Below are 26025 nucleotides of genomic sequence, written 5' to 3' on the forward strand. Positions count from 1 at the left end.
GTTGCACGTGGTACCGCATTACTTTCCTCAGCCAAAAGACCATCCCACTGCCACTGGCGTAGGGAAACATGTATAAAGCCTGAGACATGAGCCCAGTTTATACTGTTTTTCCTCCTGAGATGCTAAATGCTGCACTGGACTGAGCCATTCCACTGAAGAAATCCATCTGATTCCCCAGCCAACCCTTTGGACAGCACGAAGCTTCATCCAAGCACGTGTCTTAAGACACTACCTTCAGGAGAAGCTGCAGCACATCTTCTGGAAAGACACTTAGTTCATATGCAAGATTTCAAGTGGCAGAGAATCCACAGACCCTTGGGTAATGCTTAGTCCAGCTGGAAACACGGTGTGGTTTTTTCCTGCATAGTGACTTGGAATGTTTTGACACTGTCTGAGTGATGATAGAAGACGTAAGAGAAGCAGAAATGCTCAGGGCTTACAGGGCTTATGGCAATTCTAAGCTGTCTTCTGGTAAAGGAGACCTGACATTCAACACTGGGAAGGATTTCTAGCTACACAAAGCAAGCCCTGGACCAAATTCCAAGGGTAGTTAGGAAATCCTTGTCATCACCTTTAACAAATGAAGAACATCAAGTGATGAGTCTAAGCAGGGTCAAGCACAGCCCACATTCATTATGTAAACCAGGCGAACCAAGGCAGTGAAATAAACTGCAACAAAACACATACCCCAAATCAAGCAGGATCATATTTCCTAGGAAACTCTTACCTGGAGTAACTCCAGGTCTGAGGAATCCTCTTGTCCAGGTACCATTTCTGTCAGCATTTCAGACATCACTTTTGTGTTCCCACGGACGATATCCAGCTCGCTGCGCAGCCGGGCAATCTGAATTGGAGTAAAAAGACAGCAAAACACTGCATAATCATTTGGTTCAAGCAGATCACTTTCACTAACTGACTTTGGGATACCTCTGACTCCATACCTGAGGCTCCAGGCATTCTAGCTGAGGAAAAAACTGTAAAGATGATAAGTTTACCCAGAGGAGAGTTATAGCAAAGCAACAGAAAACAAAGGTAACTTTGTAGAGCCACTCATTGTCATTACAGCCCCAGATGTGCTATGTTTGTATGGAAGGGAAGCAACTGGAATCAGCTAAAACCAGACCCTGTTTGTTGTACTGCATTCAGGTATGGGGAAAGATGCACAACTTTGAGCAGGATCTTGGGCTCTGAAGTTATTTTTGCAGAGGGAAAAGGAAATCCTATATCAGGGCATTTGCAAGGGTCTATGGATGCAGACTTAACTTCCATTAGACTTCCTGCATCTGCAAGACATTCTGTGCCTTTAAAGGAGGGGGGGATAAGAAGAATAACTGCTAACCTACAGCACAACTGCTGAGTGGAGTGGTTTATCAGACTGGGAGGTTTTGTAACTACTGCCATTAGCCACACATCCCAACTGAAAGCCTAGATTTCACAGTATAACAGCAGGCAAGATTACTAAGTAGAACCCAAGCTAGGAGGCAATCAAAGTCAAAAGAGTTAAAATGAAGGTTCCTCTGCAAAATGGTTTCTAATTTGATCTGCTGAGAGTCTCACTCAAAAGAATCATCATCCCAATACCTGTTCGGAATTAGCAGTGATGGGACCAGTCACATTCAACGCTGGGGCCTGAGGAGAATACGCTGTCGGAGAAGATGACGAGTAAGAACTGGTGCTCATCCTTTGCTGAGGCTGGGAATTGTGCATATTTGCTGCAGGATCAACTTCGGGGACACTCTGCCACATCAGAAAGACAGGAGTTCAAAAGCTGAATTGTGACAGCACTTGCTTTGTCAGCAACCTCAGGCCAACTATGCTCAAATATAGAACATAATTGCACCTTGTGGAAAAGGTCAGTGGAGCTTCAGAAGAGACTGGCAGGCCAGCCCATAAACAGGCAGCTGCAACAAAACCTCGTGCCTGTACTTTTTCAACCCAACCCACCTGGATTTAAGTCAATTCAGTTTTACAAGTGAGAAGCAAAATAAAAACAAGAGCCAAAGAGAAATAATTACAAATCATTTTAAACCCGGAGTTGCTTATAAAACGTGATGTGTAGACACTGACTGTAATTAATCTTGACACAAGAATTGTAATCTTTCAGTCCTTGATCACTTGCATTTACCACTTCAAAGATTCATTAACTTCAGCTTTCAGAGTGAATAATCAGAACACCTGTGATCATTAAGTTACTTCCTAACAGCACTTCTGTCAACTTTCCAGACCCAACTTTTCAGAGTGCAAAGATCTCACATTACCATAGGATCAGGGAGAGATTCTGACTCTGTACATCTTCAGAAGCCAGGCTGGTCTCGGTTCAGGGTTATCACCAGCAGAAACAACCATATTTTGGAGCAAAACAAGGAAAACCACAACCATATATCCTGCTGGAATCTCTCTGAGCAAATTAGCTGCATTTGTCTGGTGGTTTTGTGGCACAAAAGAGATGTACAAACCTCTCCAAACCCTTTTCTCATCTCAGACCGATGTTTGACTCAAGGGAGGAGACACCATCAGCTCATCAGCCTGTCGAATGCAGCTGCATTACGATTCTCCTGCATAACCTTTGACTATTCAAAGAGTCCTTTCAGGAGTGAGTAAATGAGCCAAATTTGGCAAAACAGGAAGGGAAAGAAGAGAAATTTTCCAATTATTTAGGCATTTTGGGAAAATACCCCTGGAATCGCAAAGCTGCAGCTTACCCTCTGTGGTGTGTGTATTGGAGACAGAGCATCAAGATCTGCCATGGGAAACTCGATGCCTTTCCTCTTGAGCTCTTCATAAATATGCACTACTCCAGTTAAATCAGGGCTACTTCGAAAGGCATCAGCCCAAGCCTGGAAAACAGGAGGGATTATCCATAAACCTTCCAAACAAAGTTCCAGCTCCACCCTGACCTTAGATACCGACTATAAAAGCTGTTATGTATTTCAGCTTCAAAGGGCAGCTGTAACCATTAGACCTGGTCTAAAAGATCCTGCTAATATTAAGACAGTCACGTACACATTTCATTCAAACATAAATAGGAACCCAGTGGCTGTGTCTAGCCCTGGACATCATCAGAATCTGTAAATGCAAATGAAAGCCTCTTCCAATCTCCTCTGCTGTGTGACTGCACGCTGATCTTTTCTTGCATCTTCTATGGCCAATGACTCACCAGGAAAAGTCTGATGTGAAAGATTAAATGGATCTAAGCAGAATTCATAAGGTTATCCACTAATCTGAGGTCAATACCTTATGGAACATCCTCATTTGGTGTCAAATGCAAATCAGAGCTGTCAAGTTTTCTTCAGTATTTCATCTGGACCAAATTTAGATTCAAAAAGGTAGTTTCTGAGGTTCTTATAATGTGAAACACAGAGTCCCATGAGAGATAATGAAGCCTGAGTTCTTACAGAGCACAGCCGACACTCAGACACCCCAGTGTGTCAGAAAGAACAAGTTTAAAGTAGAGTCGTATCATCTCTCCTGCGTGAATTCTCTGGTGTCTAAAGAGACTTGGATTCACATTGGAGCTTTTCCTTCAGTGGGAGTACCAAGTGCTCCTCTTCCCTAGCCAGCCTCCCATACTCATGAAGCAGCTAGGAGCATGATACCTTGAAAGCCTCTCCCCCCTTTCACTTGAGCTGGAAATTAGCCAGGTATTAAAAATTGAGAGGAAGGAAAAATTGCAATATTATGACTCAACTCAAAACGAAGCAGTCCACAAACCCCCACATATGTGAGGCAGAGTATCAGTTCTGGATCCAGAACTGCTGCGAGACGCGTGTGTGGGCTCTGAACTTAATTCATTTAGTCATCACTTTTGCACTAGTTCTTTGGACTATTTTTACTTTAAGAGCTGTATTTAACCACTTTTTCTATCTAAGAGGAGAGAAATCAAAGATAGCAAAGGAAGGAAAGAAATAGTATTAATATCTAGGAATAGGAATTATATTCCTATCCAGTTCAATTCTAAGAAAGAGCATTTCCTACCCTATGTGCCCAGGAGATAATCCATTATCAGTCGCAAGCTAATAATTCTGGGTTTGCTTCTCAGCTTTGTTAAGGGTAAATTAAGTGCATCAAGTGTTCTGCTGCAGTGCATGTCCAAACAGCACTACTTGAGCCAGAGAAAACAGCAGTGACTGCAAAGAGCCATTCTGTTTCCTTGGAGCTGACCTTCCAAGCCATCCCTAATTCTGATGGAGATATTGACTGCAAGAGTAACTCTACCCTGGCACTCTCTCTGCATTTCCAATTTACATAAGAAGTCATCTGAGTGATGCTTCCACATAATGCGTCCCCCACTTCAACTCTATTTGCAAGTAAGAGGGAAAAATGTTAGGCAAGGGATGCTTTAGCCAGTAATCACTCAAAAGAAACTTAGAGGCAAGAGTACACTGGGCTGCTGCACCCTACTTTTAATGAGCTTTGTTTGTCCAGGAGGATGCACTGATGTGTCCTCTCTTTCACTGCCTTCCTATAGATTTCATTGCAGGCACAAATGACAGTGAACTTGCTTCATTTGCACTCTACCTGTTTAATGTATTCTCTCTCTGCAGCTCTCTTCCCTGGAGAAAGGAGACACTGTCATTTGTATTCCTCCTCACCTGCACTGGGAGCATTATCTACTTTAGGGTGCCTCTCAGAGGTCACGAGCAGGTCTGGGCACTATTGTCCTAAGTGCTGTCTATACACATTGTAAGACAATCCCTGTCCTAGACAGCTTATAATTCAACTAGGCAACAGTAATATTAGCTTTACTTTGCAGATAAGGAGCTACACACAGAGCTTAGGAGACTTACCCATTGTCCAAACAAGCATATGACAGAGGTGAGATCGAATTCAGACCTTCTAAGACTTTAGGCCAGACTATCAGGGGTAGATATTTAAGTATGCTGCTGTATAAATCTCACTTGGCACCTCAGTGTGCCCAAACAGGTTCAATAAATGCCATTGCAAATCTGGCCCTTAAATCAGTGACCATCCCAAGGCAGAAAGTGTTTGACACTGGAAAAATTAACACAGGTACCCTCAAAAGTCTCCTCATATTTCATCTTTGATGACAGTGCTCAGCTATGGGCAGTAAGGTGGAACTCTGAGGTGATAATGAAGTTCTTACCAGAGGTACAGCAATAAGGAATATATCCAAGGCCTTTTAGCAAGGTGAAGAAGGCTGAATAAGCAGCATCTAATACATGCTAACTCATGTACATGGGCAAATGGGTTGAGAAAGTGAAACACAAGATGGTCAACATCTCAAAACAGTCAAGTCTCTAGATAAGAAATTGGATGGCAGTTTATCTACCCTTGCTATGGAAAGGCCCAGGAGCACAAGAGCTGCATGGCTGGAGACATGCTGTTTGTACAAGTGTGTGCTGTTAATCCTCTTGTTTCTGTTCTTATTAATTCCCTGATATCAAATCGTAAAAGAAGGGGATAAATGTAATGTTAGTGGAGCAGAACAGAGAGGAGATCAGGCCCCTGGAATGGGGTTGGAGCTCTGAAGAGCAAAGTCTAAGCTAAGGGTATTTTGGGGATGTGCATCCACAGGGCACCCGGGATGAGTGACTGCAATCACTTTTCCTAACTTGTCAGGCAATCTGGAAAACAAAGTCCCACCACCTCCAGTTAGAGACACTAACAGAACCCACCCACAGGCAGCTTCCATCATTCCCAGGCTTTTTATACCCACAGTGAGTCTTTTAGCTCTACTGCACTGAGTCTACGCAGATAAAGCTCTGTTTAACACACTGAGGCAATGACTGGGGCTTTTTGGTTATGTTACAAACACTTCAATCTCAGTCACATTGATGACTGGGAATCCACTTAAATGCAGGATGCAGCATAACCAGCATTCTTTAAAACACTAACAGAGCAAACAGCAGGGAAACATGCAGTTTCTCCTCATGGGGCAGGATTTAACCTCATCTCCTGGTCACTGCATGCATCAGCTCTCCCACTGAAACAGGCAGACATCTGAGAGCTCACTCAGATGAGTAAGAATTGCTTTTAATGATCATTAATTTTGTGCCACTTCTTTAGAAGCCTTGAGATGAGAGACCAGAAATAAAACGACAGACAGAGACCCCAATGCAACACCCACCTAATCCTCCCTCTCAGCCTATTTCCTGCTTGGAAATCACTTATTTACATTGTCATGCTCCAACGATGTCCTGTCTGGGTATCCAAATAACAAATAACCCAGCAGAAATTCGACTGCATGCTTTGGCACAAAAATCAGAAGTACATTGGGAAAACTATGCTGTGCATTTGTAAATAACTCCCCACAAGAAACTGCGGCAGGTTTATATCATTTTAAATACACAGCATCTTTTAGTCTCTGGTGTATGCAATAGTGTGTAGAAGCTTAGTGATAAAGCTTCCTATAATTGTCAGATTTCCTCCAGGCAGGCACCAATGTTCCCTCATGTGTTGCTAATGGGTTGTGGAATTAACATGGCTGTTTATTGTTATGCTGCACAGAAGGAGAAGTGGCAGACAGGCCTATGTCTGAACTTCCCCACTGCAGGCAAGGATCTGACAGTGCACTTTCACTGCACAATAACCAGAGAAAAGACACCAGAACCCATTTTAACTCCTATATGGTCATTTACTTTTCTATAACCATCATGAAAAGGGATTCAGAATGCTTTCTAATGGAGGGAAACAACTCCATTTTACGGTCAGGGGAACACACAGAGAAAGGTTCCACAACTGACAGCAAAAACACGATCCTCTGAGATTTCCCAGCCTTAAGAGGACACGAAGCAAGTCTCCGTCTTCTAGATGGAACTCTTAAATTGCCTATCTATCCATTTATCTTTTATTCAGTCCTCTTGGTTTAGAGTTCTCTAATCAGAACCAAGACACATCTCCCTCAGTGAAGAACCTATGTATGTGCACGTCTGCTCTTCCCTGCCAATCTGGATATATTGTCTTCACATATAAAAACCTTGCCACATTTCTAACGATGACAGAATGTTTAGCACTGAAACAGACAGTCCTCATTTCAGGCAGCAATGTATGGAAGCTGTGTACCTGAATCAGGGCTAATACTTTATCCTGGACAATAGTGGGGGGGTTATTCTTGGGCGAGATGATTTTCACCAGAACACCATCGATGAAGTCACGGTTTGCCACCAAAACATGAAAGCGATGGCCACAGTTCTTCACACAGGTCTCCAAAACCTACACACACAGAGGACAAACATTCATTGTTGGTGCAAAGCTTGATCACACGCACAGCAACTATGTACTTGGTTTCCGATTTTGGGGGGTTTCTCCCCTTTTTAAAGCTTTTGAAGGGAGCAAAAGAAGATAGAGGAGAAATTATAGGCTTAATTCTTCTCCAGTTTTACCAGAAAGCTTCCTCTTTACACACGCATTCAGATATACTTCACTCACCATTAACATATTGGCCACTTCTGTGATCTACCTTCTTTTCAAGGTAAAGAAACACAAAGCTTCTTCCTCTTCAAAGCAGAACTTCTCAACCTGCACAGCTGTGCAGCTAAGTACACAGCATCACATCAACAGCAGGTAAGACGGAGGACATCCTGTCACAGTGAGATATCACCGTGCTGTGGCACTCCACCATTGTCTATGTACCCAGAACACAGCTGGGCCCAGTTGCTCTGAGCTATAAGCCATGTTTTAGGGTTGGGAATTCAGGTGAATGATCTTCACTCATTCAAAACACTCCCTTGTGAACGCTCTGACAGGTTATACTTTGACACATTTTCCCCCTGCAACCTAGCTGGAGGCACCTTCCCCTTGCCATTCAACTGCCATGGAAGAACAGCTGTTGGTTTTTCTCTGAAGAACATGATTAGCATGGAGATAAATCCAATGCGTCACTTCTTACAGCCATGCCTAATAACCACTGCAACTCTGTAGCTGAGGAGGCTGTAATTACTCCCCTACTTCAGCTACTTTCATCAGCCATGATGACACAGACTCATTCCTGATGAATTTCCCTCTTCCCTGCGCAATGGATAAGCTCGTGGCTTGGGCTTTGGTAATCTGTCAAAATGACAATCCAGGAGAGGAAAGGGCAAGAAGACTGAAAGTACAGTTATGCTTTGTCAGGGAGACGTAACAAGAGCTCTGTGATAGAATCACACAGGTCCCCTACCCACAGCAGTGTAACTCCCTGTAGTTACTGCTGCAGCAGAGCCTGCCCAGCACTGTGCATTCAGGAGTGCTGCGCTGCTCAGCAAACCCCTGGCAAAAGCCATCAGCAGGAAAGGTCACTAGCGAAATACCTCACACCTTCCCAGTGCTGCCTAAATGCTCGGAATGTAATTTACACTTTATTGAGTGAAATTAGATCAGCAGAAATGAGTGTGAGGCTCCTACAGGGATCCATTCACGAGGGAAATTGTGCATCAGCTCCTTATGAAGCTGAAAATCTGGCGAGTTCATCATTCTCACTTGCGGATATGCCTGTAGCTGTTGGGAGTGCAGAAACAGCTGGACACAGGGTGATGAGAGGAGAAGGGGAAGCCCCAGAGGGTACACAGACCCATTTGGGCTACTTTAACTTTCCTCAGTCAGTACTTGTGATGAGTAAGAGCCCTGAAAAAAACCAGGAATCAATTGAGTCAGAAAAACGCTATGCAAAGCTGCCAGGAACAGTCCCCAAGGAGGAGAGGAGGCAATTGGAGAGAAGAAAAGGGCAGAGCAGTGGCTGTTAAAGCAAATAGTGTGTATATTGAAGAGATTGCCAGGGAAAGCAAAAGGACAAAAGCGAAGGGTTCTGCCCTTTCGAGGCATTCCAGCCTGCCCCCACTCACCGTCAGCGCCAGCATGACCTCTCTGTAGTTCTTGTTTCCATTCAGCCTCTTCTTCAGCGCTCGAATGGCATCCTTGGGGCTGAAGGAGAAACACACCAGCTCAGACATGCTTTTCACATGGCATATATTGTGGGGAAAGGAATCCTTTCCCATTTCCAGCTGCACATAAGCATAGGTGCTAACTTCAGATTGCTTGACTACCAACTAGGGTTATGTAGAAGAAAAGATATCACAGAAGTCATGACCAGAGCAACATCTGAGGCCTTCAAAAAGGCAGGATGCTGATCAAGCAGGAAAGACTGTCAGCTACTCGAAGGTCTAGGGTGGAAGGCCAGTGACCAGTCCTGCAAGCAGCACAGCTTTGCTGATGCTGAGGGAGGAGTATCAGTGAAGGTCTCCATGCAAATGGCTGGAATTAACGGCACTGCAAAGAGATACAGCTGCTGAAAACAAGAATCCCAAAAGCTCAGTACCCTCTCTAACAATGTGCTTTTCATGCCAGGCAGAGGCTGACCACAAAGTGCTGCATCATACAACAGCTTTCTGAAATGGCTAAGGAGAAGGAAAACTGAGCAATCCATGCAACCACGTTCACCAAAGAATGGTTAGGGCTGGAAGGGGCCTTTAAGCTCATCCAGTTCCAACCCCTTGCCACAGGCAGGGACACCTTCCACTAGAGCAGCTTGCTCACACTATGAGCATCTGCCCCCAGACTCACTCCTCCCATGCTGAGTGCAACTGGATGAAGATCACAGGCATGAATCTTTCAAAGCTTGCTGAAGTAGCACATACCCTTCTTCTGTCTCGTTGATAATGTCACAGATCTCCATGTTTAGTGTCCAGTCTTCGCTCTGCAGAGACCCATCTGTGGCCTTTTCTGTAAAGCAAAGAAAAATCAGTCTTTTTCATCTTCCTCATCAGACTTCAATCTATCTTCAGTTACTCTGAGCTCAAACTACCCAGTAGACGAAAGATAGGGGCGAAAAAGAAGTCCCCAGTGACAGTAAGCAATGTCAAACCTTCCCTCCTGGTTCTAGGGATCAGCACAGAGGTTTCCAGACAGAATCCATTATCCCCCGAGCTCACTACCTTCAGCCCACATAGACGGGCTGCTCTTCAAAGACTCCTGAATTCCTGGGAGAGTAGGCAAATGTCAGCTAATTCCAACTTAAACTCCTCAAATGCTGCACTGTAGGCAAGTTATGAGGTAGGAAAATCTCCCCCAAATCAATATGACCTCCTGTCTGGTTCAGTAGATAATGCCTCCACATGAATTGAGCGAGGAAAGACAGCAACTTGGGGACAGAATTCAAGGAAGTCCAGAATTCCAGTGTGAAAAGAGCATTTAGCACATGAAATCATTGAGTAAGTGATAGTTCAAGTCATGGTATCATTCCTGGACACCCCTTTTTGGCCTGGAGCCTCTGACTCCTTCCTATACGTGGTGCCTCAGTACCTGCTTGCCAGGGAGCTGGGCACTGCTTCCCCCTGCTCCACACTGTTTCCCCTATTTCCTCTCCATGCTAGGGCTCCCAAGCACAATCTGCCTTCCTCCTGACTCCCAAATGCTCCCTCACTCTCTGCATGGCAGCTAAGTCACTTGAGCATCAGCCTAAACGCAAGGGGAAGGATGACCTACAGCGCTGTGACAGTGGCAGATGCCAACTGTTGGCAGTGTAATTTATAGACGTCTGCAAGAGTAGCATAACCATAACTTCAAGTAATCAGTTGACAAGAACTATTTCCTCCTTGGGATTTCCTCCTAAATCAATATAGTTCTGTCTCGTGGTGCCTAGAACAGCCCCTGAAGTTTTCACACTCCTCTCTTGCAGCATTCAAACCCTATCTGCATTACACTCAGAAACGCTATCAAGCTGAACGTAAACCCTGTCACCAGGCAGACTTACAAAGGGGACCTTTGAGCTGAACACGACCTTCTCCTCTATATTAGTCTGGGTCTGTCTACATTCCATGGCAGAAGGCAAACAAAAACCATATTTAAGATGTGAAATAAAGCAAGATGGAACAAAACATCAAACTTTTATATGCCTGAAAGCAGAAATAAACCCATCTTCTCCATTTATCCTTCTGTCTCCACATCAGCCCCCAAGCTGACCCCCAGAACAAGGCAAACCCTGTTTGAGGACATGAGGCTCCAAGGACTTCACACATCTCTCTCTGTTTACTAAGGATGCTTTTCCCATTAACATTTCTAGCGCTGCGACTGAGGATACAGATGCCCACAGGCCATAATTACGGGACATTAATGGAGAAAGACTCTGTGTCTGGGTAATTCAAGTTTCAGTGACTTGTCTACACCAGAATAGTGGCTAAAGCAACTCCACCAAGGACACTAACTACAGGAGACTGAGACAAAGCCAGAGAGCTATGCAAAACCCAAGCAGAGAGTGCTCAAAAGAAGCTATCTAGCTCTAGAAGGGAGAGGACACCATGGAAAAGGAGATTACGGACCAGATCATTCTTGGCAGGCTCACTTCCCATTCAGAGGCAGTGCTGCAGGGCAATGCAAATAACTGCACAGGCTCTCACCCACAGGGGAGCAAACAGAAGGTGCAGAATTCCCAGTTCCAGGTCTTTTTCAGCCATCACCACCCATGGGAGAGCTCGCTTTGACAACAGCTCTGAGGAAGAGCTTCAGAGATGCGCGGCTTCCAAAATGTCCCAATAAATCCTGGAGAGGTTATTGAGTACTCTGAATTTACTGCATTTAGGCTATGTTAGGCAAGGATTCTCTTAAGGAAGAGTGCAGGCAGAGCTGTTTCATGCTTTCTGGGATACAGGAATTCATCATTCATCCAGGAATTCATCTGTTCCAGTATTTAAAGGGTGGCTACAAAGATAACCAAGACTCCCTTTTTACCAGGAGTCACATGAAAAAGACAAGGGGCAACGGGTACAAGTTACTGCTGGGGAGATTCCAGCTGGACACAAGAGGACAATAATTCCCAGCGAGAACAACCAGCCATTGGGATAATTTCCCTAGGGAAGTGGTGGATTCCCCAGTGCTGGGTGCTGTTAAGATTCACATGGACAGGGTGCTGGGACACATAGTCTGGGTCATGCTTTGCCTGGAAAGGTTGGACCAGATGATCCTTGGGATTCCTTCCATCTTCTTGTGCTGTGATTCTACAAGACATCTTTGAGCACAGCTACTTGTGACAATCACTTTTACTAGTTGCATTTTGTTCTTTTACTCTACATAAGACTATTTTATGTGTGATCTGCCTTCATGTGCATACAGTACCTGTTCCTTAGGAAAACATTTTATTTACCATCAGGGAAAAAACCTTTAATACCCAGAGATACAAAAGAAAAATCCCTACATCTGCTCTGCTGGGAAAGGTGAGCCCCAAAGGATTTGGTGCTGTAAAATGAGAGATTACACCTTAGAGTATTCCTTTAGCTGGTCCTATGATTTGTTTTCTTAATCTAGAACTATATTAATGAATTTGAGTGTTCTTGACAGCATCAGGCAGCAACTTTGCACTGCTCATACTCTGCTCTGCTATAAATGGTTGTGGAAAGTGCTGCTGCTGCACAAAGCTCATAGCCCATTCATTCACTGCTCTGCTAAAACCCATGCAGTGAAGGGTCATTTTGGGTATATGGCAGCACTCCACAGCTAAAAACTGTGGTGGATTGGAGATGGAGTGCAGGGATGCTGCTGCAGCGCTGTGCAGAGGTAGCATAGGAATACTCCTTCGGGGGCCTCGATAACCTCATTGTATTTCCCTTCTGAGATGCACTAAGGAAAACCAAATCCCCTTTTCCCAGAGAGATTGGTTACCACATTTTTGTTTCTGTTCCTCAGCTGGAATAATGCATGGTTGAATCTGGTGTAACCCACATGTGCCACTGCAGAGCTCTCTCCACTGTTACAAAGGAGTTAACTCACTGCAGAGAAGGCACACGAGGTGGTGTGTGACTGGGTTGAAGAACAGGATTACCCTGCAATAAACTGAGAGCCTGGAGAACTCTTGTAGAACCAAAGGCAGCAGATGGCAGTTCTGGATTTCCGGTGGAACAGCTCTGCCTGCACTCATCTGTAAGAGAATCCCTGCCCCACACATCTGAAATGAAGGAAATTAAACATACTCAATAACCTGGCAGGGATTTAATGGCTTCTTTGGAAGCCATGCATCTCTTTGATGCAAAATAGATATGACTGTCACATATCTATGGCTGCCCCATCCCTGGCAGTGTTCAAGGCCAGGTTGGACACAGGGGCTTGGAGCAACCTGCTCTAGTGGAAGGTGTCCCTGCCCATGGCAGGGGTTGGAACTGGATGAGTTTTAAGGTCCCTTCCAACCCAAACCATTCTGGGATTCTATTATTCTACATTTTTATGACTAAGATTAAACAGATTTTAGAAGCTATCACAACTGCCCCTCTACTCTGCTCTCGTAAGACCTCACCTGGAGCATTGTGTGCAGTTCTGGGATCCTCAACATAAAAAGGACATGGAACTGTTGGAACAAGTCCAGAGGAGGCCACGAGGATGATCAGGGGACTGGAGCACCTCCCGTATGAAGACAGGCTGAGGAAGTTGGGGCTGTTCAGCCTGGAGAAGAGAAGGCTGCGTGGAGACCTCATAGCAGCCTTCCAGTACCTGAACGGGGCCTATAGGGATGCTGGGGAGGGACTCTTCATTAGGGACTGTAGTGACAGGACAAGGGGTAACGGGTTCAAACTGAAACAGGGGAAGTTTAGATTGGACATAAGGAAGAAGTTATTCACCATGAGGGTGCTGAGGCACTGGAATGGGTTGCCCAGGGAAGCTGTGAATGCCCCATCCCTGGCAGTGTTCAAGGCCAGGTTGGATGAAGCCTTGGGTGCCATGGCTTAGTGTGAGGTGTCCCTGCCCATGGCAGGGGGGGGTTGGAACTGGATGATCTTAAGGTCCTTTCCAACCCAAACCATTCTATGATTCTATGAATAGCATGCAAATCATGCAATACCCTTTTAAAAGTCACCAGTTCCTCAATCTCATTAAAAGGCCTCTAAATAGCCCTGGTTCACACCAAGGCTCTGGATCACTACCAAAGGATTCCAGGGTGACATGAGCAATGTGAAATCAGACAAGGAAGAAGGCAATGAGCAGGAGTCCCTCCTGCCCCTCCCTTGCTGAACTAAAGAGTTCATGGCATGGTTTAATTGCACAACAAAAGGGTTGGCACCTCCCAGCCTGGTGCCAAAGGGCCTTACACAGCTCCTGACCCCCGAGCAGCTCCTGGTGCTGTGTCAGTGCTGATTTAGTCCCTGCAAGAGTTGGGGTCTCACATAGAGCCAGGATACCAGCAGCAGGATGGTCAGAAACGAGATGCTGTTGGTTCCCACTACGTCTCCCAAATTAAAGCAGAAATATTGCGGTAGAAAGAAAGACGATCTGGCACCCCAGGCCTGACACTCCACAGACCTCGGACACTGCATATGCACACACAGGCATTACCTTATCTTTAGCCTGCAAAGAAAAGGAGGCAAAAAATGGTGCTATTTTTCCGCTTCACACCTTCCTTCTGAGATTTAACTCTTGGGGCTGCATTTCCATGCTCTGCCAAATGGCAGGATCAGTATTTCCCTGCTCACACTGAGGTCCTGCACATTCGCAGGCATTCAGGAGCGTACGGTTTGCAGTGTACACAGGCTCAGGGCACACACCAGCCCAGCCAAGCCTCTTGCTCTGACCTGAGAGATGTCACCACACGGAAATCCAAGTCAGGAACGCCTGTGGAACCAGCAGGTAATAAACAGGCAGGGCAGGAATGCAGGAAGAAAACACAAGGACTTTTACCACCCATCTTGAACCAGCTCAAAAGTCACCTCACAAAACGATGCTAAGACTGGTTGTCCTCACAAAGTTAACTCTCAATCCATACTCCTTGTGCTTCTAAATAACAGCCCGTGTTGGTGACATAAGTGTCATAATCACATACAGATGTGATAAAGCAGAATTCCTCACTTTTCCCTGCTTCCCCCTTCCAGCACTCATCTCTGACCATTACACTGAACCTACCAATGGAGACAGCCTCAAGACTTCATTGAGATGGGGACTGCATACATTGGAGTGTGGATGCTCTTTAACTCACATGCCATATGTGCGTTGATGCAGCAGGGACTGAGGGCTGGAAGCACTGAGAACAGCTCCTGTGGCTGAATGATAAAAGGAGGCACAACCAGGGTGGAAATCTCCCTAGAAAGGTCTGTCTCTCAGTACCAGTGACTGTGGTGCTGGATAATGTTCTTGGAAGAAGAGGTGAAATCTAAATGCTGCACTAACAAGAAATCACACTGAATGAAAGTGGGAGAACTGCGCTGTTTTCTGCCTGAATCCCAGAACCTGGTGAATGAACAGATCTTTGTGCTCACAGAAAGCACAGTTTTCTCTTGGGGCTTCTCCAGATGTTGCTTAAGAGACTCAATTCATATGTTTAGGAAGGATTACACACAAAAATCACCTTGTGTTTACAGAGGAAGCATTCACACCATAGCAGAGAGATCTAAGAGCAAGCTCCAATTCCAGATCTCTCCCATTCCCTCCGACAGCGTTCTTCAGGCAGCGTAAAACATCTTGTCGGGGGCGTTTTTCTGCTTGGAAGTTCAGAAGATTGTGGCTCTTAGATCTCTGTCTTGCCTCTTAACAGTCCAGCTGCCTGCCAGCTGTGCTCCAAGCCTCGCATTAGCAAATCAAACAGTCAGATGCGCTCTATTTCACTGCGTGATACGTGACAGGGAACAGAAGAAGCCGCAGCATTAGCGGGCTTTTACTTCCATCCTACTGGTCCCCCTCTTGTGGGTGCAGGAAAAGCCTCTCAGACCAAGGGCTATCACTAAGGTCAAATGCAAAATGCTTTTATAGCAGGGACAAAGGTCTTTGAGGGGAAAAGAGATGCAAGGCAATGCAGAAGAGGCAGGATAGCTCACAAGGGAAGATAAGCTATTGACTGAGGCAATGGCATCTCTCCGTTGAGCTGTAGCTTATAGAACTGTGTTGCTTTAAAGCATCACTACATTTTGTGGCTGCAGTTTCTCTCAGATTCAACAAATCAGCAGTGACCTGCACAGCACCGTCAGTAAGATGTGGGGAAAAGACCATACAGAGACCACGGAAGCATATTTCAGCTGTCTAAGCAAAATGAAGATAAGACTAAAGATCCTCAGCATTCACATAGCTGCTGAGTACAAGATACCTCACTTGGAAGGCAGAGATAACCGGAATAACACGCTTGGATACTCCTGGACTTCACAGTCTTGCTTTCTCTCTATTTTCTTTCAGAAAGACAGTCACAGGCACTTAGACATTATGGTACCAAGAGGAGGTTTTTTGCCTTTTTATCAAAATGCTGCTATTAAAGAAAATAAATGGGACTTATTCAAGATGCCAGATCAAAACTCAGCTCCTGAAGTGACTTAGTCCAAAACCCCTGCCAGTTTCTTTGTTCGAAAGCACAGCTCCAATAGCAGTTTTCAATTAGCCACCTCACTGCTCCGAGTCCTTTTTCTACATTCCTTATTTCACACAGCTCTGAAAATGCTGAGCTTCACACTTCCAAAGGAAAAGGCAGTCAGCTTGAACAAACGGGCTCAATCGGAATGGCAGGGCATTACAGAGAACGTGAGCTGGGTTGTACTGCTCAGCACTGGTCACCCGCTTTGACCGTTGTGATTTTGCAATTGATTTTAACTATGCTTATGGTGAAACTCTTTGCGATGAAGTCATTTATCCTCCACTCCTTGTTTTGCCCAAGTTTCTCATGCTGAATAAATGAATAATCATGGTTTGGGTTGGAAGGGACCTTAAAGCTCATCCAGTTCCAACCCCTGCCACAGGCAGGGATACCTTCCACTGGAGCAGCTTGCTCCAAGCCCCTGTGTCCAACCTGGCCTTGAGCACTGCCAGGGATGGGGCAGCCACGGCTTCTCTGGGCACCCTGTGCCAGCGCTTCAGCACCCTCACAGGGAAGAGCTTTTGCCTAAGAGCTCATCTCGATCTCCCCTTGGGCAGGTTAAAGCCTTTCCCCTTGGCATGTCCCTACAGGCCCTTGTCCAAAGCCCATCTCCAGCTTTCCTGTAGCCCCTTTAGGCACTGGAGCTGCTCTAAGGTCTCCCTGGAGCCTTCTCTTTCAGCCTAAAAACAACAGAAGAAGCTGTGGATGTGCTATCAGAGTGAGTGTTTAGCTCTAATGCTGTTTGAAGGCTCAGTGGTAAACTGGGAACTGTCATTTTCCCCAATTAACTTTCAGGTTTTCCTCTTCCTTAAGGTGCTGCCCAAATGCCAAACTTCTGCAGACCTTCCTGAATCACACTTTCCTGCAACCATGAAGAAGCAATATGCAGTTACTGGGCCTTTTTAAGGACCACATGATACTCAGAGTTATGCTACAGCATTCCTGTGATTTAGATACGCTATAGGAAAGACATCACACCCCAAATTCTCTGGAGCAGGAAGCTATAACTGATTAACTGAGCATGTTACAGCAGTTTCAGCAGCAGAGCAAGGTGAACGGATTAACACATATTAAATATTAACAGTTGTACAACAAAGATGGTTTTCCTTTCATGCTCAGAGCTTCTCCTGAACAAAACCAAAACAGCAATCCTTATAATAATCACATAGGAGGCAAGGGAGAGTATCAGTTCAGATTATCACGTCTCATAGGTCTCAATACATTTACAGGTTGTAAAACCAGATAGACCTCCCAGTACTATACTATTATATTGTGCAGAAATGGCCTGACAGGGTAACCTAGTCCAGGCAGTTTCTGTACTCAGATGTCATTCATCTCAGGCACAAACAATGCTTTAGTCACAGCCTTTAAGAGCATTTGGAATGCGGATCCGCAACGGAACGGTGTGTTTCTGTACAATAAAGACTTCTGTTATCAATCTTCCCACTGAAGTTCCCCCCTCAGCAGAAATTGCTGCTGCTGACAACATGCTCCACTGAATGACATGTATAGAAGTTGCTCTCTTTCAAAACAGATGGCAGAAAGAGACTACTGCTTCTTTAAACCCAAGCGAAATCCCTCCCACTTCTTCATTCTCCCCAGCTTTAAAAGCAACACACAACCCCCTGCCTCCCTCCTATGCGCTGTACACTCATTAAAGCAAGCGTGTTGACCCATGTACTGTAAATAGCTGTCCTTCAGAGCTAGGTCACACAGCAGCAGCTCAGAGAGCCATTTGTGTGATTCACAGGCACTTCTCCCCAAAACTCTGCTTGCACTGCACGTCTCCTCACCTCTTTCAGCAGTGACCTTGGCCAGATTCCCATCTCCCTGCAAAGCCACGATACTCATCCTCTGGTGCCACTTTACAAGTGACAAACAAGGACCTGCTCGCCTCAATATGCTGAAGCCTTCAATCAGGAATGTCAAAGCAGTTTGACAGTATACACCCTGTATTAATGGATTTTAGTGGATTTGAATGGAGGTGTTTGCTGTGTGATTTACTGTAGGGAAGCAACAACCCAGCTACTCCTTCGTGACATGCCACATCTTATGACAGACTGTCCCCTCGTATGGTTGTAGAGGTGGAGATGATGGCTCTGCTTGGCAAACATCTGTGACCTACGAGGCCATGCTTCCAGCAGTGAGATATTATCACACTCCATGTGTCCATCTAGATGAGAGGCATGAACGCATACATTAAAACCTTCGAGGTGATAAAATGTTCCCCCTTGGATTTGCTTCGTCTGAATCTGACTGCTACGACTTGTCCATATGACTCTGCACAGGAGAATTAATCAGTGCTGTGCTACTTAAGCAGGTCAGTGCATTGGGACGGTGGCCCAAACCTCCTCCCCTCCTTTGGCCACAGTAAGCTGCACACCAAACCACCCCAACATTTAATCATTTCCATAGGCAGAACTCAGCTTGCCAAAGAGCTTTTATTTCTCCAACGAATCTGGATGACTGGGAGAGCTCCTTGTTCCTTAACTGGAGCTACTAGGCCCTTAATTGAAATCTCAGCTATTAAACCACATGTCAGATGACTAACTCCTGTTGACCAGCACTAGAAATACAACATTTCTTAAGAGCTGAGTCTTTGGCTGTCCCCAACCCCCAAAAAATCCTTACATTAAACTAGAAAAAGCTGCAAATAGAGTCTTTTCCCAAGCACCTGAGAAGCTTTTTCTCACCAGAAAGAGAACTCAACAGACAAGCCCAATACTGCAAGAAAGCTCTTAAACAGCTTACACATAGACATGAGTTTGTCCTAATGCCAAAAAGCATTTGCTAAAAGTGGGGGGGGGAATGCATTTTATCAGCCTTAACTTAAATCTGAGAGCAGGGGCAGCTGAAAGGACTGATCTCCTTCTCAAGTTCTTTGCTAACATGCCTGAAGGCTCTATTTTCCAAGTCACACAGAACACCAGGATGACAGTTCCTTAAATAAACTGTTGCAAACGGCTTTTTAAAACATTTCCCCCCCAAATGCAGGAGAACACCACCACAATACAAAGCAGGACGTATTTGACAGGAAGATACTACCAGGAGTTAAGAGGGAAGGAGAAAGGAGTATTCTATGCACCTAGATGCAGTTTTATCACCCAGAACTGCAGGCAGAGAGGTGTTCCAATCTCATAGCTCAGCTGCACAAGATGTTAAAGCAGCATCAAGAGCAAGGAGGTGGCCTCATGTGTGCCTCGCTGCCCTGTTCAGGACATCAGCAGCATCCAGTCATTACAGGTGGGACCAAAAGGAATATCTTTATGGAAACTTGTGGCTGATCAGAGTGGCAGTGAGCTCTATTTGAAATCTATCAGCTCTTGATGGCCAATTTTGTACTACATGAGTAAAGCAAGTTCTAATAACTCACTTGGGACTTCACTCCAGTACTTACAAGCGACGTGCTTTTCATATTCATAAAACAAACCTAATTGCCTTTCATGGATGAAATGTTTGAGGAATTTTTAATCCACGTCAGCTGCACACTCTGAAAATCCAGCCCCGTATATTTAGACCTCTCCCTCCCACCCACTCCCTTGGAACATGTTTGCTGCAAACAGACTCTAAGGCAAAGAGAATCCATCAGGCTCCTACATTAGTATTATTTAGATCAGTTTTACAGGTTACTCAAGTCAATTGCCCACATGCTTAAAATGAACTGAAAACATTGATTACATTTAATGAGGAGCCAAAAAAAAAGGCAGAATCTTTCCATCCTACAAAGGAAGGAGCTGGAAGAACAAGTTTACTCCTTAGCTGCAGCGTGCTACAGAAGATTCTGTATTAAGAATGAATTGAAGCAACTCCTGCAGTGATTATTTCATGTGCATGTTCCCCTACCCAGCTCTATTACTATGAAGGTGAGAGCTGTGTCCTCTGGAAAACCATGATTATCCCACATGTAGGAGGAGGCAATGAGGAGCCTCCCCTCACGCTGCTCTATGAGATGACAGCAGACCTGAGCATGAGGCCGCTTGCTCTCATCCCATTCAAACTCTCCATGGCTTGAAGGTCAGTGTCTGGAATACACTAAGTGTTCTCGCCACAGGAAAACGGGAGAGCTGGCTCTTGCTCTTCTAGGTACTGGGAATCACTCCTGCCAATTCTCATTGAAGGGCCCTATTGCCAGCTGCCCATTCCAAGGAGCCAAGCTTGCTATGCCTGCTGAAGCTTCCAAAGTCTTCTCAGGAAAGCTGAGTGCAAATCATGTGACATTAACAAGATGCATGTGTGCAATTCCAGCCTGTCCAGGCTGAGAAATGCAGGTTTCTTGGTCTCTAATAACCCCACTAAAAACACGGTTCCATTTCTACAGCCCTGCTTCTCAAGTGCATTGCCACAGATAACCCTGAAAAAGACTGATAAATAGAAAATGTCAATGCAAGAAGTGCAGATCAAGCATGCAAATGCCTATTTCTGAGGCTGCCATTTTAATTTTCCCTTAAGTCTCCATTCCCCAACTGGTGTCATTGAGTCATGTAACTTCTTCAGGTCAGGAACTGTCCCGCTACATCACGTTCCACTGCAATTGCCTGTTGTACATGATATTATTACTGTGGCAAAAGTAAAACCAGTGTAGATGTGCAGGGGATTGCAGCATACTTTGGGAAAAGAACCATACTGGTCCTTGGGCAGTTAAAATTCTAAGTAGAACACAGGTTCGGAGCATGGCTTACAAAGAGTTTGGCTCAAAGTGAACCCTAGCAAACGAAAAGGGCTGATCTGAAGAAAGGGCACTCTGAAAACTGAGGAGCAGGGATGGGAAGGGAACTTTCCCAGTGTGAACATACACAACCTCCTGGAATCCACAGAGAACCAGCTCCCCAGTCCTTGCTGCTTACAGCTTGTTAATCAGTATGGGAGATTAGACAGGATACTGAATACCAAATACAAACCCCACCAGCAGTGTGACACTGATACATGCAGGTGTCACTGCTCCTGCTTGGGAAAGCAATGGGTACCAGCACCAGCCTGGTCCTGTTTGCTGGTGACCCACTCAGTGACTGAGCTTCACCAGCTTCAGCTGAGATTAAGCCTCTCCTGGGCACCCTTAATGTTTGAGTGAATCAAGACTTTCTCAGCTTCTTCTGGCTTTAATGTTCATGTACACTGTGCACGTCCCTCCTCGGCCCAGCAGCAGCTTCCTAAGCAACCAACAACAGTATAATGAAACAGCCTTTATGAAAGGGTGCCCTTTAGAGGTGTAAAGCTTGCCTGAGAGAGGTGGCACCGTTTCAGCTCTCTCCTGGTGATCAGTAACAGCCAGCATGCAGACTAAGGATTGCTTTAAGGGATGCTACATGTGAAATACCTCACTAGCTGCACAAAGACTCAAGGCTGATACCCTTTAAGGAACTTAGTTGGAAGAGTGATTTCTTGCTCACTGGCTATGCCAAGTCATTGGTGTCGATGAGCATTTTAAAGGTGGTTTTAATGACAGGAGGTAAAACCCACACATGATCCAGTGTCTGGACTGACCACTGACCCATTTGGGATGTTTGCTGAACTTTGATCACGTCAAGTCTAACAGCTGCTCAAACTGAACTGCTCATTACACTTGTAAATACAAACTGATCTCACTCTGCCATTAGGCAGCCACCGTAGAGTTGCCATAACAACTTCTTGTCTAATAAGTGATTTCAGATTTCCCATTCTTTGCACTAAGAGAACATTTCACAAAGGTCTGAAATGGCTCTTTTCATTAAAATACCCTTCTAATTAGAAGAACTCAAAATCAGGAGAGAAAGAGCAGCTCAAAGATAATGAAAATCAGGCCATTTACTGCAGCTTAACCATTAGATAGAGTAACTCGAACCCAAATACAAGCTGGATCCTACTTAACCTCTGCCTCTCACTCCCAATCATCTCCATATCCCATAATAATTGCTGGGAATAAAGACTAGCCAGAGTTCAGGGAATAACTGGTCACAATGTGGAGACTGATTTCCAGATGAAATATCCCAAATGTTCTAATAAAGTTTGTCTGTTTTCCCTACTAATATCTTACATTGGGAACCAATGAACTGGTTAAATTCCTTAACACTGTCAGAGCTGCTCAAGGTACCTTTCTGTGGTTACAGGCAGGAAGGACGCCCTTTTCCTTCCAAAAGGAAGGGAAATGCAGAAGACTAGAATCGGGACAAAACTAAAGTTAAGAAATGTAGAATAATCAGGAAATACAAGGTTTTAAGAGGGACTTTCTGCATTTACTCGTCTCCACAAGATCTGCGAATACTTTGCTATTTGGGACAAATACAAAACCGGTCACACTTCTTGCAGGAGATGCATCCTACACAAAAATAGGGATGATGCAACATGTCCACAGTAACAATATCCTCATCGTTCCTGAGCACATTTGGGAAGTAACAAAGTCTCTTGCTTTCTGCATAAGAAGCCAAGGCTCTGCAAAGCTCCTGGGGTTCAAGCACAGTTTAACGCACCAATCTGTGCCTCCACTTGTGTACATTTGCTTTGATCTAAATTTGAACCAAGAATCTCTTCCCAAAGTAATGGAAGCCAGAAGGTTTCTGAGGACCAGCTGGGGAACAGCCTGCCTTCGCCTGCAAGAAGAAAGCAGGATTATGAACCACACAAATGATTCAACAGGTTTCTTCTATCTTCTCTTTGAGTCTCCTAACGCTCTGAGACTACGTGGCTAACACTGAGCTGCCAAAGGGTTTCTGTGAACTGAGAGATACTGAAGCATGGGTACATAAGTCTCTATATAACCCTGCCAGGAATTGCCTAAACACAGGCAGGGTATATACATAAAGAGACTTATCTTCCTTAATCCCCGATTTTGACAGGAGCTACTACATTATGGGCCCTGTCTTATAATTCTGACAGGTACAGAACAATCACAGTGTGTACATTTAAACGTAAAGACAGGGCTGCCAGTAACAGACTGGCTGGATTTACATGCATCTCCTCTTGAGCAATGGGAAGAACACGTACAGATTGGAAGATGTGCTTCCAGGAGTTATATAAAGACATGTTTACCTGCAGCAAAGGACCTGCTCCTAAGGGAATAGAGAAGTAAAGGCAAAGCCTTTAGACCAGTGAGGTTTTGTTCTCAATTTTAAGAGTCCTTTCCCATTGATAACAAACAAGTGAGCAAGGCAACTGGGGAGAACCATCAGCAGAATGACTAAGCAACAAAGAAGATGAGGCTTGCCCATCCTAGATAGGATCTGTATCCTCAGCAACAAGTTTCTTCTATGTAAAAACCTAACAATTCCCCAGACATATGCGGAAATGGAAAAGTCATTCTGGATGATCTGTGTGGATTCATCACAGGGAGAAAGATGGTGCTCTGCAGATTGGCCTTCAGGTCACTTCAACTGCTCAGGGCTCCTACAGTGCTTCTTTCTCCCCTGTGTTCTCCAAACATTTATGCTTTTTATTGCCTGTACATTGCATGGATTTTGAAACCAAAACAGGGTGTGAAACGATGTACCCAGATACAAAATACCACATGAGGAAGGAGATAGCCTGGACAAGCCTGATGAGCACCACCCCTGCAGGAACCACACCGCACCTTTCCCCACAAAGGATCATCATAGAATGGTTTGGGTTGGAAAGGACCTTAAGATTATCCAGTTCTAACCCCACTGACCATCAGCACTGAGGATGCTACCAAATGCCTCCACCCTTTTCACCCTGCTTAATTAAAACCTCCCCATAGTTAATGAAATCAAAGGGAAGTCTCACTAATTTAAACCTGTTCTTAATCCAGCCAAGGAAAACACACAATGCTGCTATTTTTGGTGAGAATTCTTTTGGCTGAAATCTGAAATCAGTTGGAAGGGTCTGTGGGGATTTTCTAACTGTGCTTTTAGTCAAGCACATATGAAATATGCAGCTTAAAGACACAGTATGTGAACAGAGAAGCAAACTGGGAACGAGCTGTCCTCACACTGCAACCTCTCACATCGAGGTCTCTATTAGAAGCATATGGAGTATATATTTAAGTATCTTGTGCTGGGAGAGATAAAACTGCATTACTCAAAAATGCATGTTCTAATACCTTCATGAACTACAATCTGCTTTTGTGCCTATAAAATAAATCCAGTCTTAGAGCCTTAGTATTAAATGGCATTATACTAATTACCCAGCTTCACACATGTATGTAGTTTCTCCAAGTTGCCAGATCCATGACTCAGAAGTTATTTGCTCCTTTAAAAAGCAAAGAGATCCATTTTCATATTCCATGCAGATTTACCTTACAACAGAATCCATTGTCACAAAGTGAAAGCAGATCCAAATAATCTTATAAAACTAAAAGCACTTTATCAGACCCTCTTTTGCATGACTAGCACTAAACGAACAGCAGGGGGTTGGATCCTTCCCAACTGACCAACTACAGGCATACCTATAAAAGCACTTAAACTCGGAAGAGAGAACTTCTTGTGCTCTCTTCACTGCAGGAAAACACAAAGTTCATCTTTCTGACACCATACAGCATACGCTGTGGGCACCTAGTTACTGCTACCTTGTCTTGAGAAAAGCTTCCCATAGAACAGGGCACAATACTTCAGTGGTTGTGGCTTTATTTCATTATAAGGCAATGAATAAAAGGATTCAGACCCCAGCAGCACGCTGCTAACACATCACTTTATTGGTACCAGATCCTAAGATTATGCTGTGCACATTAAGCACCAACTTCAGGTGCTGGGGAAAGGTTTGTCTTTAAAAACATGGTTTACTTACAGCATAGCAAAGTAGTAAGTTTACTCTGAAGGGAACTTGTGTATGTGGACAAGAAAGGCTGGGTTAATTCCTCCTGGGGGATTATCATAGGCTGCTGGCTGCAATACATTCCTCTATTCCTGCACGTAGCCATCAACTCATTCATTTAGGAACCACTTTTATTCCAAGACTCATAAAAATCCTAAGATAGAAGAAACCTGAAGAAAAGCCTTAAGTGCTTCTTAGGGAAAGGAAAATAAAATGGTGTTTATGCACCTTCCAAGCTGAGGCATTTTCTCATTAAAGGGAGGGGAATGAACCAGCAGCTCTGGAAACAGACTCTGTTCACCACATTTATTATCAATTTAATAGCCCTGAATGGAAACTGCAAGTGCTTTTGATAAAAATCAATTGCAAAGCTGTCTGCCTCACCAGTGCTTCAATAAAGTGCCTCAGTATCTTTTGCTGAAGCCTTGTTTTCGCAGCCTCCTTAAACAATACTCTCTATTAAATCACTGTACTGTTCCTCCTCTGAAAACAGACTGGAAGGTAAGTGTCTGAATCAGAACCCTTCATTCCAACATCCCTTCATCAGCAGGGAAAAGGGGGGTAAACCCTGATCAACACCCCCAGTTATGCAGAACACCTTAGTTCCTACTATATAGTTTAAAAATACCTTTCAGGTCTCTGTGCATTTAAGTCTGGTGCTGGACCTCTCTCCCTGGAAGTCTTAGGCTTCAAGCCGAGCAGTCTTCGGGCTTGAAGGGCTGACTTCAGCACCACACAAAGCCCTGACCACAGCCATTCCCAAACCGGACCTGGATATGCCCATCCATCGCCTCATTTCACACATCACTGCCCCAGCTCACCCCTTCAGCCCTAAGGGACCTGGGTGGGGGGACAGCAGCAAGATTTGGTTTAGATTCAAACACATCAGCACTCTCTTGAAGCCTTTGTAAAATCTCCAGAGGTAAAAAAATACCCCCGAAATACTACAAAATGGAACTGGTTTTCCTGTGTCCTCATGTGGAAGCCATATGGTCTGTATCAAGTAAGCAAAAATGAAGGCACCACTACTCCCCATTCTT

General features: G+C 44.8%; 1 protein-coding gene across 15 annotated transcripts in view; it reads right to left on the minus strand.

Annotated features, from left to right (window-relative positions):
- The window catches only part of TOM1L2 (target of myb1 like 2 membrane trafficking protein), a 56989-nt gene that overhangs the window by 27287 nt on the left and 3677 nt on the right, over positions 1 to 26025 (minus strand). For all 15 annotated transcript variants that reach the window (XR_010613747.1, XR_010613749.1, XR_010613742.1 and 12 more), the window contains exons 2-7: positions 9573 to 9657; positions 8781 to 8859; positions 7024 to 7173; positions 2703 to 2837; positions 1582 to 1737; positions 728 to 844 (exon numbers count right to left, since the gene is read on the minus strand). Coding sequence is in view for 4 of the 15 variants with exons in the window: in XM_065684670.1 (XP_065540742.1) it covers positions 728 to 844; positions 1582 to 1737; positions 2703 to 2837; positions 7024 to 7173; positions 8781 to 8859; positions 9573 to 9657 (722 nt within the window). In the remaining 11 variants the exon portion in view is untranslated. The remainder of the gene's footprint in view (positions 1 to 727; positions 845 to 1581; positions 1738 to 2702; positions 2838 to 7023; positions 7174 to 8780; positions 8860 to 9572; positions 9658 to 26025) is intronic.

Source organism: Lathamus discolor, chromosome 6, assembly GCF_037157495.1.
Source record: "Lathamus discolor isolate bLatDis1 chromosome 6, bLatDis1.hap1, whole genome shotgun sequence".
Lineage (NCBI taxonomy): Eukaryota > Metazoa > Chordata > Aves > Psittaciformes > Psittacidae > Lathamus > Lathamus discolor.